The sequence below is a fragment of the Daktulosphaira vitifoliae genome, unplaced genomic scaffold (assembly GCF_025091365.1).
Source record: "Daktulosphaira vitifoliae isolate Bord-2020 unplaced genomic scaffold, ASM2509136v1 Scaffold_1, whole genome shotgun sequence".
NCBI classification, from domain to species: domain Eukaryota; kingdom Metazoa; phylum Arthropoda; class Insecta; order Hemiptera; family Phylloxeridae; genus Daktulosphaira; species Daktulosphaira vitifoliae.
In genome coordinates, this window is record NW_026099572.1 from 77,463,816 (window position 1) to 77,483,967 (window position 20,152).

General features: G+C 28.0%; 1 protein-coding gene across 2 annotated transcripts in view; it reads right to left on the reverse strand.

Moving 5' to 3' along the window:
- LOC126895917 (protein O-mannosyl-transferase TMTC2-like) overlaps positions 1-20,152 on the reverse strand; it is a 124,537-nt gene that overhangs the window by 13,659 nt on the left and 90,726 nt on the right. For both annotated transcript variants that reach the window (XM_050668245.1, XM_050668243.1), the window contains one exon: positions 11,461-11,546. In XM_050668245.1, coding sequence (XP_050524202.1) covers positions 11,461-11,546 — 86 coding nt within the window. The remainder of the gene's footprint in view (positions 1-11,460; positions 11,547-20,152) is intronic.

Here is a 20,152-nt window from a genome sequence, read left to right on the forward strand (position 1 = left end):
TTTATTATTTGAGTATAACTAAAAATTCATAATTATTGAAACGATTTCACAATTAGAAAATGTTTATAATCAAAGCTTTGATTTTCGTCGTTGTTTCTTTTTTTGTGTATTATATTAAATGTAAATCTTTAATGGAAAGGATTAAAATTGATAAGGATTAACTATATTCAACATAATTCCGACAGCAAAAGTATTTATGTTAATAAAATAGAAAATGGATAGTTACAATGTAAAATCAATACAACCCACACGAATAAGTAATCCACACGGAGCCTCGTCTGTGACCATATAATTTAATCCGTGGGGTGAATTATATAGTCATAAATAGAATTTTCAACTTATTTTATGTAATGGTTTTACGCTTAATAGCCTTTTTCGAATTGTTTAACATTTGGTAATTGGTTTTGTTTGACTGAGTTTCAATAAAGTTTTTACAGCATTGTCTTGCCTAATTTAGTATTAAAAGAAAAAAAATATTTTTATTACTGTTTTGACAGCTTATCATGCACACATCTATCTATTTAACTTCGGTCAATTTATAAGAGTCAAATAAAAAATATTTAATGAAACGAACACATATTGTGTATAATTAAATACATATATATATATACAGAGTGTAACAGATCTAACTGACAATTCTTATAAGTCTTATTAATTTTAAAATAGTCGTTTATTAAAGCGTTTCTTTTAAAAATTCTAAAATGTATAATGTTTAAAGTTAAATAATAGTAAAATTGTTAATAATTACAATTAGTGTGTTGTTATAAAAATACTGTCAATTACTTAATTCTGTGTAATCATTTTAGACTAATTTTATATTGAAAATAATGAAAATTATTTTGAATACAATAATTTTATGATAACAAAACTTTGGGATTGTAATTAATCAACGTCACCTCTCTACTATTAGTCAAATAAAAATCTTTCTATGAAGCCACGAAAAAAAAAATTAATCAATAACATCTTGTCATAACATTCATTTTTGTGTTTTGTCTTTTACGGTAAATCGTAAAAAAAGGGATGAGATAGTGGAAAATTTTCAATACTTGTTCACCTTTCTGTTTAATGTATTTTAAGTACGAAATTAAACCTATTTGGCTTAAAAAAAAAGGAATAAGTGTCAATTTATACAAACACCTATAACCCCGGATTATTGCCTTTGTCATTATACAGTTTGGAGCTGAATACAAATGACCATATTAACGCTTGTACATTATCATCTAGAGTGATTTATATTGAAAATCTGAGCAATTTTAATATTATACTCTACAACCATAAAAGAAGTACTAAAAGTGATTATATTATGTAATGTATTCCCTCATTTCCCTTAGTTTTCAGTAAATTTATTTTCATTATTTATGCTACAACCTTATAAAATATCTAATATGTTTGCATTGCCTTATTAAATTTAATTTATTCACGGTTTTATATGAACCAATAGTAACACTAAAATAATATTGTGCTGCAAATAATTACTAACATAAATAATAGATTTTTACACTCGATGTTTGCCATTCGATTGAATATTTAATAAATTTACTTTGCTGAACAAAAATTGAATTTCATGACACTTCAGATTATTATTTTAATTCGATTATTATAAATTCATAAATATTTCAATAGATATAATAATAATAATTATGTTTTCCAAAAAGCTATGATAATATTTTATTGTTAAAAAAAATAAAATGTGTTTTCCTCTGTAATTGAAACGGTGTTGATATTTGACTTTTTTTTTTTTTAGTGTAATCAACTGAATGTCATTATTCTAATACCATCTGAGCCGAAATATGAATACACAGAATTATTTAAATAAAAGAAGGAAAAACATTATTCTTGTATTTGTATAGTACACTTCTGACATTACGTAGAGGCCAAAAACGATGCTTTATTTTTTAATCATTACTTTCAGACGGTATGCGGTTTCTATCAATTTAATACACAATGGCATTATTTATACACAAAAATTCAAACGTGACAGAATTTTAGTATATTTTTAAAATGGTCACAGTATTAATATACCGTAATGTAGATTCAACTGCTGTTAAAGCGAATATATATTTAATGCTTTATTTCCAATGTTCCATAACTGTCAATACAATAAAAATGCTAATATCGTACGTCTCTTCATATAAACACGAGGGATAATTTAATAGTTATTACAGTTCCAATAAAAATGCATAAATATTAAAATGAAAATAAATTGAAAGGCAAACGAGGTTCAGAGATGGGACCCAAGAACTCTAAAAAATGATACCTAAGAACTTGCATTTTAATAATTTTCAAAGACAGGAAAATAACTTTGTTGTATAATAAAATTGGTAGATGTTAGTAATACGAATATAATTTTCCCTTTTAATGTTGCAGATGACATTAAAGTAACATTATTTTACACTCATAATAATACAGTCATTAGACAAATATTTATGATTATTAATAGAGCTCATAAAATTTCGTTTGATGCCAAATGGATATACAAATAAACTATTTTTATTTTATTTTATATAATGATCGTATAGTTAATATTAAAAAATAAGTTTTAATCCAAATATATTTTTACTTAAATTTAGCTATTTCTTGTATATTTTACAGATCAATAATTGTCAGTTAGTGACACCAATAGTTAACAGAAATATGTAGTTTATACATTTATGTACACTAAATGATTAACTTAGAAAGTGAGTACTTCAGTTTTTTTATTTATATTTTTGTTTACTTAAAATAAAACCATTTAACTTGTTCAAATAGTCTTCATTTTAAGAGTAAATCTCTAATTTATAAACAAACTATATTTCATTAATATTTTGTTGAATTAAGTTTTCATTTCATGAACAATTGGTCATTGTATCCAATGTGGTATTGTCAAGGACTACACCTAGAGTTTTCCTATATTGAGTGTTTGAAAATACTTGGAAGTTGGTATTCCTACATTAAAATTAATGTTGAATAATAGTTAGGATTTATTGAAGTGTGTGGGACTTAAGAGATCTAGCAAATTAATTCAAAGTAATTTTTAATTAGTTCACTAAGGTATTCTGATGATGTCGCGGTTTGAGCTCTAGTCAAACGTACGTAAATTGAATTAGTCGATTTAATTAATCACATTTTATGTAACTAAAGCTGTTAGTAAAGTAGTATGAAACGAATGGATAATCATCGAAGAAGCTTAAAGTTGATGTTAAGAAAAATCACTGAAAGTCAGATGTAATAAAGGAAAAATCGAGATGAAATGTACATTTGTATTCTAAATTCACGGGGCATCTTCGTAGGTAACGATTATTAAATTTTGTTGAAAAGGAGTGCAAGATAGAAGAGTGGAAGACGATGAGAAATGGATGAGAGAATAATTTCACTACTGCCGAGTGAAAATGGTAGGGAGGATGATATTAATTAGAACGGTCGGAAATGATAAATTTCCAGCAAGACAACGCAATTTGAACCATTGCCGCCGTTGTGGTGGACTTGTTGATATTGTGCGCCAGAAAATGAAACCCACACATCACAGCATTAAACGAAGTCTTACTAACATCTAAGTTCATTTCAGTATACAACCGAGTACACAAAATATATTTAATTATAATGAAACACATCCATAAATAGATCCATAGATATATTAAATTTTAATATACAAATATATTGATATATAAAGTGATATTTTTTTATTATTAAAATAAAAAGTTTTAAGAATATTTTTAACTAATTAACTCATAACCTACGAATGATTTAAATTTCTAGTTTATATAATATACGACTGTATTATAATATATTCTAAATAAACTTTTATCCAATAGATATTTTGATATCATGTCTTAGTTAAAAATTGAACTCTATTTGAATTAATGTTTACATAAGTTATTAATTACTATTATATCTTTTGAATTTTGAACAAGTTTTATTATTTTTTATGTTGCATAATAATTTAATTAAATATTACTCAAGGTCTTACAATTTTTTATATATATTCAAGTTTTTATAACAGGTTTATGAAAAACCGTATTAATAGTAATTTAAGTTTCTTTAAAAATAGGTTTTCATTCATAATTCTAATATATTTTTAGAAATACCATATTACATTGTCCATATAATTTCAATCATCATCATAGCCCCTACTCCCAACTATTTAAGGTCGGCTCTGCCTTAACGATATGACGGATATTTACACTGATACAACCACATTATGGCTGAGGAAGCCAGTACGTGTCACTGTTAGGATTCTGGTATGGTCACCCATCTGAGAACTAACAGCGTAGCTAAACACTATGTGGCGACTGAATGATCTATTACGACACACCACGCTCAATTAAATACTCAACTTAAATGATTTATATAATATTATTCAGATTTTTTAATGATAACAAATTAAAATTAAGATATTTTAGTTTAAGTGTAGTTTAATTAAGATACTTCTTAAGGTAATTATAGAAGGTTCAATAGATAGTTTTTTTTAATCATTTTAATAAGTCAAATAGTAGCTTTTTTTTCTGTTGGATTTTATCTGTGTTAAATGAAGTTTGTACGCTTATAAATTAATTTATTAAACTTTATATCTGGAAGTCTATTTCAATTATAATTAAAACGCAAAATTATCAAATAGTTCTTTACTAATACTTTTTTGGCCGCTCTAATGAAATGATAGCCGTCTAAAGTAAACGCAGAATTAGTACTTGTTGAATGTTTGTTTGAGGGGATTGTGTTTGGGTTTTATATGGTATATTGTGGTTTGTTTATAGAGCACATCATCAAAAATCGAGACTTGTATCAATGTACCAAAAGAAAATATAGTAAACTTCAATATTGAGTACTATAATACTAGTAAACTATTATTTCAGAAGTTATTAACAATTTATAATAATGACAAGAAGTGAGGCGCTGTTACTTTTATCACTGGGAAACTCTCGGTTTTACTTTTTCTCCCACGTAAATATACAAATGTTAATGACTTCTGAAATATTTTCCTAAAAATTGTTTATTTTTTAATTAGATTATTATTTAATAATTAAGTTTGTTAATTATTTGTGTTGCTATTTGTAAAAATAAAGTTAACACCTTTATAAAGTAAACGAGATAAACATAATAAATACTTCAAGATTGACAAATTGAGAATAACATGTAGCTAATAGAAACCAAAATAAATAAAAATTGTCAATTTTATTTTTATTGTTTTATTAATAAATTGAATTATTATCGATTAGTACTTTTATATAAAAATTATATTTTAACAATTAGTTGTTAATTGTTGTATTAAAATGTTATTATTGTTTTATTTCAGTTATTTAAAGTACAGAAATTTATGTCAAACTTTAAAATTACTTTCATTGGGTATGTTATATTTTTAAAAATATGTAGGGATGTTGTATAAATGCATCAAAAATTTCTGAAATAGATTAATTAAAAAGTTGATAAATTTTTAAAACACCAATTCGAAATATAAACTGTTAGCTATTTTTTAAACGCATTTTTGCTTATCAGATGTGATCATTTTCTCACAAAGTCACTTAGTTAATAAAAAACAAGTTGTTCTTTTTTCAAATGGATTCCATTTTTTATTTGTCAATAACGTATAATCATGGAAACTTTTTAAGCGATTGAAAAAGTTTCGTAAACTATTGACTTCACCCGGTAAATTATCTTAGACAATACATAAAAAAAAAAAAAATGCTGCTTACATGCATGTAGAGTTGTAAACGGGTATTGCTCAATTCAAACTCAATGCGAACCAGCATTGAGTTTGATTTGGTTAGAGTTTTCAAAATGTAAATTTTCGAATAGGATAATGCTCGAGAGAAATCATTTTGGTAGGTAATACTGTTAGCGCTTAGACGGGTGCAAGGCCACTTAAGATGAGCTTCATGCGAGCAACGTCTCTCAATTCGATTCCTCTGAATAAAGTGACTTTACGGTTTTTTTTTTTTGTTATGCGCTTCCGGCTATTTTTGCGCCTCATTTTCTTTGTCGAACGTTTGTCCCCTTTTGTGTCAACCCGAAAGAGGTATATTATACAATATTTTCTGATTGGATAAAACTTTCTTTTAAAAATGAATCCAATTACAGTTGCTATTCACGGCTTATGTGGATTTCGGTGGAAGTTGCAAAAACCGCGATGGGATTGTTATATACTTTTATGTTTAACCGGATTTATGTCCATGAAAATAGCATGTGAATTTGTACGGTAATATCAAAGAATGAAACTTTTTCAGACTTGCAAAGGGATTCACATACAGACAAAAGACAATTTGTTCGAGCGAAACAAATTATATAAGTTATTACTTTATGATGGTCATCGACTGACTATCGTTTTATTTCTCTGGAATATTTTGGCAAAATAAAACATGGTTACTTTCATTTTCACAGTTTTATACTCAATAAACGCGTAATCACATTATTCTGAATATTCCATTCTATAAACACTTTTTTTCAAAATAGCCAGATTATAATGTTATTTTCTTTACCGTGTTTTTTTAAGTATAACTTTTGAAAATAACAGTAGAAAAAAATTGTATAATAACACTAAATAAAATTTATTTACTTAATATTATTCCTTCTTTGAATCATTATCCAAATATTTTTATTTGTACAGTAATATTTGTTTCATTATTTTCAATAATTATAATAAATTGATATTGATAATTATTAAGTATGCTCCATTGAAATGTATTAAAAATAATAAATTAACAAAAGGTTTCATGACAACGATAAATATGTTAAATATTTTTAGTAATTCGACAGGAATGTTATTGTTTAGTACGGTCATATGTTTTGTAATATTAGTTCATTTTGATTCATTTGCGCAGAAAAATTCATTAAAATGGTCTTTTAGTAAACAAGACCAATGGCCGAATACATGCAAATTAGGCAATAGACAGTCACCAATGCACATGGAATCTAGATATGCTAACGAGGCCATCGTTCCAAACCCATTGGTATTCGCATATCATCCAAACCTGAAACTGTCTGTTTCAGCGACTGAAAGTTCAGAACTCGAGTTTCGCGTAATGGAAAATATCAAAAAGCCGAATGCGTGGTTGTCAGATGGAAACATGAACAGTGTTGGGTACACGTTGGAGCGTATCTTGGTCCGCTGGCCGGCTGAACATCAACTAGACGACGAACAAGCTGATTTGGAGTTACAGTTTTATCACCGTCGATTTGGCAATGTTATCGATAATGAGCATTTGGCAGTGTCAGCCATGTACTTGTCGGCTGATCGAGACAATCTGTCGTTGAAACCTTTTGTCGACGCTGTCAAAAATCGTGTACAATTTATTAATAGTACTGTTGATTTTAATAATCTTCTTCCAGCTACTTCGCAGTGGTTCTGGTACGAGGGCTCATTGACATCACCACCGTGCAGTCAAACCGTAGAGTGGATTGTGCTGCGATCGTATGGGACTGTTTCTATTAATCAACTTCGAGATTTTAGTTACAATTTTGGAGTGCCCGAAGCCCGAAGAGCTCTTATCTCCGGAGATATAGGTATCCGAAGTTATGCAATAGCTGTGGTACGCTTGAATGATAAAAGTTTTAGTGGAAACGATGTCAACAATATAGCATCTTCATTCAGTTTATATTGGGCATTATTAAATATATTATACTACCACCAACACTATTTATTTGATATTTGATTAAAAATGGAATGAATTTAAAAAACAGTACTCAAATGTTAATAATTAAATTGTAAAATTTCATCATCAATCAAATTTTATTCTATTGAAAACAGCACTAGTTTTTTTTTTTAATTATATATTTATTATAAATTATATTTCAATCTGAGTTTAAATTACACCGAGAAAACTAAAGTATTCATCTATAAATACAGGGTGATTCTTTTAACGCTAGCCAAAAATTTATGTGGAAGTTATAGTAACCATATGATTTTTATAACTCCAATTTAAATTTTTGGTTAGCGTTAAAAGAATCACTCTGTATATTTAATAGAAGCTTGTAGAGTTATTCCAACAAAAATATTTTTCGAAACTTCTGAAGTATTACTGTATTGCTTGATTTTGATGTTTAGTATTTGAAGTTAAAAAAAGAAAAAAAAATTAAAAATAATAATAGTTTTGTCGTAACTCAATGTAGTCATAATAATAGTTAATATTTATATTAGTTCAAATATTTATTTAACATTGATAGTAATCTATCAGATTTCAATTGATTGTCAATATTTTATCAATTGAATAAATTACTAATGATAATACACTTTTGTTTAAGTGTGTCGATCTACATCACTGATCATTAGACATTGATTAATTGTTAAATCAATACTTTAATTTTTTTAATTAAAGCTAACGACAATAAAATAAAATTTATACTTTACAACAAAGTGATTTTTTTATTATAAACCACTCAAGTCCAATCGAGTGGGTTATCATAAAAAAGTCTTTCCATGTTTTAAATAATGCTTGCGAAAAAATATATTAATATATAATAAATATATTCAGAAATGAAATATTCAAAGATGATATAAGTTTTTCAAATTAATATATGCGTAGTAAATTAAGCAACTAATAAATGTATCATAAAAAGTAATTAGTTTTATCATTTCAAAAATTCTCTTATCAAGTCTACAATTATTCTAAGTTAAATTAGTTAAGTAATTCACACAGTTTTGTTACTTTTAGATATTTGTTTGTGAGGTTGTTCCAACATGGTTAAGGTTTCAAACCATTTACTGGAATAAATAGTTTTCTAATTAAACTTATTTTGGTTCAGTTACACCGTTTACAAAATAAACATAAAACGTCTTTGAACTATTTATACATGTCAATATGAGCTATTCTTACAAAAAACAGTATGCCTCTCAGTACTTCCAACATTCCATGATGTATTTTGGCTTAATATTTTTTAACCACTGATTTCTGATTTCTGGATTTTATGAAAATATAAATTCTGTTAACCTTATTTACAACGTGCAATCTGATCGATGCAAATATAATTACACCCCTTACCAGAACACCATCAAAAATAAATTTCCATACAAATTATTTACAGTTTACGGGGTATTGAAATAATATATCAAGTTTTTGCATTATGCAGATAAGAACCAAGTAGAGAATAAAGCTTATAAAAGAATGTGTCAAACTATTCGGGTGAATTTGTTCCCAGGTCGTGATTGATGGAGTTAAAGGATTTTAAAATGAGATTATGCACACGTGTGAAATCTAAGTACAGTTTTAGATATGACTAAAAACAAAAATCCATTTGTGTATATCTTGATGAAATCTTTACAGAAATTAAAATTTCATCATAGTTTCTTAGTTGAATATTGCTTGAATTAAGTTTATAATGACAAAATCTTAAAAGACTAAGTATTTAAAACATATAATTTAATTGTAATATATACCTCTATTTCTTGTAATTATTATTATTATTTTTTTGTAAATATAGTGAAACAAACTAAGAGTAAACATCTAAAAATATTTATGTAGAAATAAATAATTATATACATATAGAGAGTGATAGATTAATCATAAACCACTTGTTTACTCGTTAAATAAAGACAATTTAAAAAAAATTATTTTTTGATTTCTTTTAGTTACATATCTCTTGATTTATCAGCTAATAACAACTTTTTAGAACTATTCCTCATAAATTAAAGGTATGTAGATTTATTTTTTAATGGTTACATAGATATTTTACTAGCTTATAAAATAGGAAATAATGTAATTAAGAAAATGACTGGTCAATAACAACTTTTGGACTAGTATTTCAGATGTTATAAACGATTTAATGTAATGACTGTAGGTAACGAGTGGTTTCTGGTAATTTTATCACTAGTCATTTGCCTAGGCCATACTTTTCGTTCTACTTAAGTATAAAAACGAGAATAACATCCTAAGTACTGGTCCAAAACTTATTATCGACCATTCATTTTCTTAATTAGATTATTTCCTACTTTATAGGCTAGTTAAAAATGTATGTTGCCTTTGAAAAAATAAAGTTGACACCCTTATAAGGTGTATGGGATGAATACAACTCAAATTTTAAAATTGATAATTTGAGAAAAACATTCAACTTTAAGAAACCAATAAAAAAGTTATTAATATTATTTTTATTTTTCGATTAATTACCTGTAATATCTACTAATTTGAATTAAATAGAGTATTTAGAAAAGAATGTGGGAGACCAATAAGAAATATGATATTTACTAATACAACGACATGAATTTTGAAATTGTGACTCATTTTATTACTTTTTTATTCAAGCATTAGTATTACGATCAAAATAGAAGCCATTATTTGTTTATAGCTAGTCACAAATTTTTAAAATTGATAATTAGGTTATTGTTATTTGTATATAATTTGTTTGGTACCGGATAAGAAAATTTTGTGACTATGAAGTTCTAAGACACAGACTCCAAACTCAAGTGAAAAATTACCATTTAGATCAAGTAAACAGATTACTAGGTGGTTTAATTACTCACAATAGCAAGACTACTAAGGAAATTAAAGGAGGCAAAAACTGCATTTATTTAATGCCAGAAAGTATTATTCTCCAAGAAGATGAGATTCATATGAGGAAACTGTTAGATAATGTACTATACGGATCAGATTCTTGGATAATAAACAAAGCAAATTAAATATATTTAGAAAGTTTCGAAATGTGGTACAGGTTACTGAGAAAGAGTTAGCTATCCAGCTAAGATTTGTACCAATGATAATGTATTAAAATAAGTGAACATAAAGGATTATTAATATCAATTAAGAAAGAAAGTAGCAATTAAATGACATACTTTAAGACACAAAGACTAATCACAGAATATTGTGAGGATAAAAAGAAGGTGAAAGAGACAGAGGATGTCCTAGAAGAATAGAAGAAGTATAAAAAATTATGTAACACCAACCCTTAGAGTTGATTACTAAAGAAGAAGTTTATTTTGAACGCGATAAATTATTCAAGACATTTTCGGCTGAGACCTGAGGGTGTAATTTTACACTACCAAGTTATAACTCCTATGCGTTCAGTATCTGTGTTGCAACAACCTAATCATGTAGTTTAATGTAACCTATTAAGCAAGTGTAGCTCGTACGTGCAGCAAACATATTTTATGTACTACTTCAATTACTCTTGTAAATTATTCTCAAGTTAGCACATCGTTATCATTGTTTTTTATGTTATAACTTTTATGAAAAAAATTCAGGAAAAATAATTTTACTTAATTGAAATTTTTATTTTTTATTCTCAAGAAAGAAATTCAATTACATATTTTTTTTAGTTTTCTTAAGCTACTTAGTTTTCAAGTATAATTACTCTTTAATATAATGTGTTCAGTTGAAAAGCAATTACTTAAGTAGAAAAAGAACGCGGAAAGGTTGTATGTGCTTTTTCTTCGGCAAATTAATGTCATGAACATACATAATTAAGGACATGAAACAAAATGGAAAAAGTCGTAAAACTTGTTGTGTTTATATTCACATTATTGAAGAAATAATAAAATGTTCTAACGTATATTTCACATACCTGCCAACGAAGGTCTGTATTTGATAGCGTTTTTGTAGCTGGACACGGCCGCGTCGAAGTTGCCTTTATCCCTCAGCAGGTTTCCCCTGAAACATATCAATGAGTAGATATTATATTATTATTATATAGGGTTTCTGTTGCACAAGGTATACATCATAAGTCGTGTTATTATTACGTTTGGCAAATGGCATGTAGCTACCATTACTGGTCTAAACCACCTTTCAGCTTCTAGGAGAAATGAACTGGAGTGTCGGCGGCTGCTGTCAAGTTGACAAATTGCTACGGAAAAGCCGAAGCGTACTATGTTTGCCTCTAACATCCGAAGCTTAAACCGAACACCGTTCTCTATTAATCATATGTGATATAATAATGTGTATATAGGATTCATACGACGGGTAAACAAACAAATGTGTATATAGAAACTTATTATATGATCCAGACAAAAGAATAAAGAGCGTGCGTGCGATTTCATCAGTAGCAACAGTAGGTGGAGATATTTCACGGTTAGTTAGAGGTTTTCATATGCCACAGGAATCATGAAAAAGAAAATGAGAGAGAAGAAAAATTTAATGGCCCAGCAGTCGTTCGATTCAAATTTAATATCAACGAAACAGCGGCGTAGCACTTAACGATAAATATGCATTAAAGCTTTTCACGGTATTTCGCATGTAAACTGCGGAGAGAACGTTATCCGGAAATGCGGCGACATGGTTCGAGGGAATAAAAATAAAAGAGTTTCAGCGCTAGAGAAAGAAAATAAAGTATTCAAGTTTAAATACCACAAGAACGAAGAGTTAAAATGTAACTGAAAAGCGGTTTTCAATAAGACTCATCAACTCCCTCAGTAGAGTATCACTCGAATCCGGTCGTTAGTGGTTCTTTTGTTTATGGTTTACTCAACAATATAATTCACTATACATAAAAGTTATATTATAAGCGTCTCTAGTATTCTAGATTGTTTTACTGTATGAGTGGAAAAATTATATGAAAAGAAATGCATTCATGAAATTAAGGACGAAGTACAGTATATATTTCAATTCCACACTTACGACTTGTATTGCATTCTTAAGTGAATAATTTTCTATTATTTATGCTATTACTCTACACTATTTCAACTTAATGGTATCGAATATATTCACTCAAAGTTCAACGAACGAATGCTTTATATATATATGACAGATTATGAATATAACTTGTAAGTTACATTTATTTTTTCAGGCTGTCAGTATTTATAAAAAATATATATAAGCGTACACTATATAAAATACTTCCGTAATAAACAACAGAACAAAGTTAATACACCATAAACTGTATGATATAGATATTTCATTTAATTATAGTATAATTTTCAGTTGGAATCAAATTATTTCATTAATTTTGAGTAATTTTAATCCGGTTAACAGTTAACATAGTTACTATGTTCTTCAAAAAATTGCAAACACATACTAAAATTTCTAAAATGCTAAGCGCAGCCCACTTTACACTCACTGCATCTTTTTTTTTTGTTATTGTTTTTATATCTTGTATATTTTTGCGTACTTTGTGCACAACCATTTTTAGTTCATCGATAATGGACACTTTTCCTAGAAAGCACGTTAAAAATTCTTATCCCCTATATGTCTGTTACAGACTTTATCTTTATAAAATATGATGTAGTTCACGTCGAGTACATGGTTGTTTGTGCTAACAGCCACTTGAATGGTTTTATCACGTATCCATAGCTAGTCTTTACATAATATATGGTAATATTTTTTCTAAAAAATTGAAACGAATTTAGAAAAGATTATTGAATGACTTCTCATAATTTGGTTTATATAAATTTTTCATCCATTATCTTTACGGTAAATTGTCAAAAAAAATTTCATGTTCCTTATTTTTATCACTAAATTTACAAGTCTAAAGACTAGAGATGAAAAAAAAACCAATCAGAGTATAAAAAAAATTGTATGTTGAAGTTTTTAATTGTCAATTTGTAGTTTTTTTAAAATTATTTTAACAATATCTACTACTTACTGTAACAAGAAATTTATGACCCAATGATGTTGGCTAACTATTCAGTTGTATCGGCAAGTAACTATTAATTTCCAGCAATAAATAATATCATAGCGTAGTAAAGCACGATTAAAGACAATTGGCATGTTTAACGACTGAGGGGTGAAATTAGCATTTTTAGAGTGTTTCGCTGTCAAACAATCACCTGATTTTCAACAATAATTTACAACCATAAAATATATATTATACTGTTTCTTAAACATAGCACTATGTGTTTTTTGTCCATACACTATTTGTACCGTATTATTATGCGCACGGGATTTTAAGTTGGACATTAAATACGTTTTTGGGTCGTTATCGCGTCGTATTATGTTCGTACCTTATCCGATTCATTGGTAGTTACCGTCTCCTGTTATTATTGCCCATTACGGCAACACACTAATTATTTTCAGATACATTTAATACAGGAGAATATACCAAACACGGTGACTACGACCGGCGTGTTTAACGATTTATGGGCATGCATAATCTCGTGTTCGGTCACTTATCGCAAGACCGTTGTACGTGATTACCACAGGGAAAGCATCGGCCCTAAGTAGCAAACGACCGGCGCGGCGGAGACGGACTTTCGCTAAAACCATGTATTCCCCGCAATGCATAAAAGAGAGTCTACAGAATTGGCGGAATTCATACAAATACATTCTCATTGTAAAATTGGAGAGGGTATACGCTCACAAAAGACAATTTTAATTACAGCACCGCAGCCGGGCTATCATAAAATACAATTCAACCCAGTTAGTAAGCCCCGGTCACAATGAGAACATAAAATTAGAGGTCGTTAACGTGTAGCCAAATGGCCGGCCTTTAATTACACGGTTCTTCTTTTTTGTTCGGATTACCGTGCCGTGTTGGTAGTACACAGATCCGGTCTACTTAATTCCGTTACGAATTATGGGCTGCAAAGACGGCTGTGGTCGAAAATGAAATCAACAAAAATGCGGACACCAAAAAATGTATACACCGTAGCTTGGTAGGCAACCAGCGAGCAATGGCAAAACATAATAAACAAGATGACGAAATATATTACACCGAATTACAGTGTAGTTAATCGCTTAGACTATAATGAACATTTCGCCAGTGTGACGACGATGATTAACATTAACCAAAAAAAAAAGAAACAAAATACTAAATAAAAACGAAACTAGAGGCCATAAATAATGGCATTTTTTACGACGGTGCAAACAAATTATACAGAGTACGACTGTTTTTATTATTTGTGTAAATATTGTAACAGCTACCAAGTTATACACTACCGACTGACTTCGTTAAAACAGATCAAGAGAGCATGCGCTTTTGATCCATTTTAACGAACATAAATATATATTCGCTAAAATGAGGTTTATTTCATTTGTAAAAATAATGTTGTATTTTTTGTTGGAAGTGTAAACATTTTAAAAGTCATACATTACAACTTTACAGGTCACACGTTTCTTGTAACTTCACGAGTATTGGGTTTTACATTGTTTCATTTTTAAACAATAGCAAAACCTTACTTGCGCCATTTAAGTTCTAGCAGTAAATTTAAATTGTAGAATTTAAAAAAAATTCCCTATTTTACTGAATATTCTGTGACTAATTATAAAATTGATAATATTATAATTTTTAGATATTACGAATTTTAAGTGGCTAGTTAGATTTATTGGCTATTTTCAATTAAATATTTTAAAAATCTAGTATAACATTCTATTAGAAAAAAGTTAAAACTTCTTATAAATGTAAATTTTAAACTATTTAAATATGATTTTTTTTGTGTGTGAAGAAAATCATTTTGAAGAATATTTGTTAACCTATGTTGACTTTCCTCATCAAACAGCGGAAGTTAGAAAATATTATTGATAAAATATTTTTTATCTACCACGGATAAACATCAATAACTTCAAATATGATCAAACTACTTTAGAAATATTAAGTTTATGTCGTAAAAAAGAAATTACTAGAGTTAAACTTGTACTTGTACTGTTGAAAGATATGAATGAAATTCTATTTTTATTATAACTTATTCGAGTATCAAACATTTCCAGTCAAATTTTGATTTTATTTAGTTTCGTACCTCTAAAGTTCCTTTTTTTTTTATAAAAAAAATTAATTAAAAACAGCAAAACAACTTAAAGGATGTCGAGGCGTTTAATTCTAAAAGGTTAGAGACAAAAACTTGTGTAACAGGATGCTTCTAAACAGGATAATTTTTTTTATGAATCTTCAAGAATTTATTGACAAAAAGATTGATGTTTATCATCACGTTTTGAGTTATTGTCTTTTTAACTTCATTAAATAATTATTTTTTCTAATGAAAAGCAAGGTGACATTTTAGAAACATAGAATAACGTATCTTAAGTATAACTAGTAATGAGGATAAATGGCTTTGAAAAACAATTCATAATTACAAGGTAGATGTTGAATTTTCGACAGATGGTCGTCATGTATGACCTATAAATAATATTTCAAATTATAAAAAAGAAAAAGTTTATCATTTGCTCCAAAATTTGCCAAAAATAAATTTTAATTAAAAAAAAAATGTTTATTGTTCATATTTAGTTTTTATAATTTATTTATAAACTGTATGAAATATACTTGAAACGCTTATTAGGAATTTTTCAAATTTTTTTTTTTCAGGAGATATAAAAAAATAGTATACAGATTAGTCAGTATTCCGTTGAATAAAATAAATTTTGATTAAGAATTTTGTATATTTATTTTTTATGGGTAATTAAATATTATTTGATGAATAATCAAATTATTATTAAATGACAAAAACATAATTTCTAAATTATTCCGAACACAATAGTGGAATAATAAAGGAGGGCAATTAGTAAACTTAATAGGGTGGGGGAAACAAAAAGTTATTACGTTGGCCATATTATATTATTTGATCACTTCCAATGAGCTAGCTTTTAAAGAACTTTAGTATTAATTAAGTAACATTAAAAATCAAGAAGTTGAACATTTATTGACACATAATTGCTCCATTAAAATTATAAAATGAATTAAAAACGCAATAAATAGAAATAAAAAAAATAAGAATATTTTAATAGGTTGGAATTTAAGCCCACTGTAAAATTAATTATTAGACTTGTGTAAACTGGAAAAATGTGACAATCGACTTTGTGATAACATCACTGAGTAATAATGTCACTATGTGATAAGGTTACTAGGTGATAAAAATACTAATGATATATAAGGTATTATTTTACGTTTTGAGCGTCAGTATGTGTTAAGCGTTGATAATGATATCATTGTTTACGTAATATATGATTTTTCAGTAATTTTTTATTTTTGAGTTAAATATTATTTAAGTATTAAATTAATATTCGACCTATAAAATTATTTTTCAAAATTATTATTTTAGTTTGATTTCTAAATTGATACTTTATTTGTTTTTCATAATATTCGATTGATAAAATAAGTTTAAGTATTTAATCGATAATTAAATCAATAATTTTTAAAATATATAATTATTCAATAATAAAACTTTTATGTCAAAAAATGTATTAATTGAAGTTAATTGAAGTCATTTTTTATAAATTTTTGGTTGTAATTTTTAAAATTAGTTGAGAGCCAATAATAAATTGATCAAAATAACGAATGTAACTTAATACTTAAGAAGATACAGTTATATTTTGTTGAAAATTGTGTATCAAGGACAATAATAAAAGACTGAGTCATGATGTTTGTATTAAATAACTTTTGGCGAGCTATTAATATGACTTGATTGATTGGTTTGAATTAGATGGTGGTAAAGGTAAAGTATGGCGATAACATTTCAAGACCGTTAATTTCTTGACAGAAAACCTCAGCAGAGTTATCAGAATTGCTTCTCTCTGCACGTAAATACGGTGGAATGGTTTTGGATGCCTAGTGCAGGTGTTTTAGATTAACAGCTATTTGTTCGGTTTAGACATTTAGCTTTGGGCCATTAATTGAATAGAACCCGACGAATACTATCGTGTACAGTAATCTGCCGGTAAAATCTGAACTTTATACTAGTTTGTTTTTATCGACTCTTCTATTTTATATAAAACGTTATGAACTGTCGTTATTCTGTTTTGTCTTGGATGACGTTTTTTTTATAACTATGTCATGTTTACCGATTGTCTGTAAAATGTTATTATTACATACGACGAGTACGTATGATCGGTCCGAGGGTGGTAGTTTGAAGGTTGCATGCATTGTTATGCGTCGCTTTTGAAACGGAATGAGGATATTCCCAGGGGTGATTCGGAATCTCATCTCTCCTTTTCCGCAATACAAATCGCTTTATTTCTCTTGCAGTGGACTGCGATCATCTATTGGAAATATCGACAGAAAGCTTTCCGCACGAACGATCTCATCTTCGTCGCAGCATTAATAGCATAGTTGTTCTAATATTAGAATAACGCGTACTACTGTAGTCGGTGGACATGGTTGAATAGCCGACAGTCTTAAAGAGTTAACCGCCAATGCAATCATATGCGGTAGATGGTCTAAAGACGGTCATGTAGGCGGTGACCGTAGTCGACGTTAAAATTTACATCAGATCGCCTAAAATAAAAAAAGACTGAGAAAGAGAGATGCCACCGTCGGACACGTATCGAATAACAATAAATATCGGCATATCCACACGGAATAACCGGAACAAAAAAAAAAAAAGGAAAAAAAACCGGGTACAAACTACTACCACCGTAATCTAACATCGGTGACCCATGAACAAACGACGCGGTTTCTGTCCTTTTTTCCCTCTTGCTTGAGAAATTTTTCTTTTGAATGTCTCCGAATAAATATTGAACGATACTGCAGACCATGTCATAGAAAAGTATACTAAGTGGACAAAAAAAAAAAAAAATTGTGAAAACAAAAAATATATCATTTAATTTTTTATGCATCATCGATAGGGCAATAATTTATATTGTATTTATAGGATGAATAAATAATGAGTATTGTTAAATGGCCGATATTCGTTTATTTCACTAAACACATCCAGCAAAAAATGTGATCATTGGTATTTTAAAAGCCCGTAAACACTCGTAATTTTTCTTTCATGAAGTAATCGTTAGCAATTTCGAGGAATATAACCGTTAGCAACCTATAGTTATATAACATAGCTCAGTATACCATAAAGTCGATGAGCATTTCTTTTGATTTTGCACTCGCCATTGTATTTTAAAAACAAAATTCTCTGCACACGATACATCATATTATCTTGATGGCCATAAATTGTATCTACTTATTTTCCTATTTCTGTATACATATCTATATATATACACTATAAGGCCGCTGTATACTGTATATATCGATTAACATATAACGAATTTTGAACCCGGAACGGCAAGGTCTCGTACTTTGGCCGTTTTTGAGCTTTAAATCTCCATTTGAGAACGACCTGTGGAAGGACACGTACAGTATAAACGCGTTTATTATCGTTCTTACCCAAAAGGAAATTGTAACGATGACAATAATCATAAAGAATCAGACTCTCTCAGTTACAACTCTGCGCCCCGATCTAACCATTGGATGGCGGAACTTGAATCCGGTCGAAGACCGTACTCCATCACCACCACGCACTGCGGTCAACAACGAAGAGACGAGGTAGGGAATTACCGCGGTATTTATTATTAATGGACCACGTTTGGGTTTGTGTTTACCGGCGAAATTTCGGGCCTTAAAGATCGTAGAAAGGCATATGAAAATACTTTATTAATCATTCAAGCATTATTATTTGCAAGTGTATCACAATTACCACTTTTGACAATAATGCAACAGTTTATCTTCTTCAGTAGCCAATGAAGAGATAATTTACATTTTAAATGTAAATATGCATATACAATTTATTATTAATTGTTAATTACTTAATATACTATTAACTGTACAATAAGTAAAACAACTGTATTTATTGAAAACATTTAAAAAAAAAAACACTTCAGTAAATAAGAACAATAATTTAAAAATATTTCTAATTTTAAATAATATTAGCCATAAATTATTAATTCTTATTATATTTTATAAAAAAAAACATCATTAGAAATATATACAAAGAAATTTTAGTGAATTTCGGAGCTATTAATTTTTTTAAAGGGAAGAAATAAACATGTTTTTGTTGAGGCAGGTACTTTTAATATCATTCAATTTAATAATTTTATATATATTTTAATTTAATTATGTTTAAATAATTAATAAAATAATATAGATTCACTTTTAAAGTAAAAATTAAGTCATTGTGTTATTTGTCGCACAGACTTTAAAATATTTCCAAAAAAAAAAAAAAAGTAATATAAATAAATACAATGACCTAATTAAAATAGAACATAATTATGATTGGTTTATTTAGATTAATTATAAATGAAAATAGTAACAAATCTATTTTATAAATTAGTTCGAAATCTGTTTTTAATCTAAAGAACCATTAAAAATTGTAAAAGTTTTATTGTTCAACTTTGAATATGATTTCTCAAAGAATTAATCGTTAAAAGAAAGTTTACTGCGCAGCTGTTTTTCTTGATTAAGTGACTTAAGTAGCTTAAGTGGTCGGTTTTCGAAGTTTTAAAGCGCAGCCATAATTTTTAGCAATAATGCAGCATAGTAATTGTAACTTAAATAAAGTCTTTGAATTTTTAATTTATTTTATATTCTTTGTCAACAGAATGTAGTTCGGATTTAAAAGTAGGAC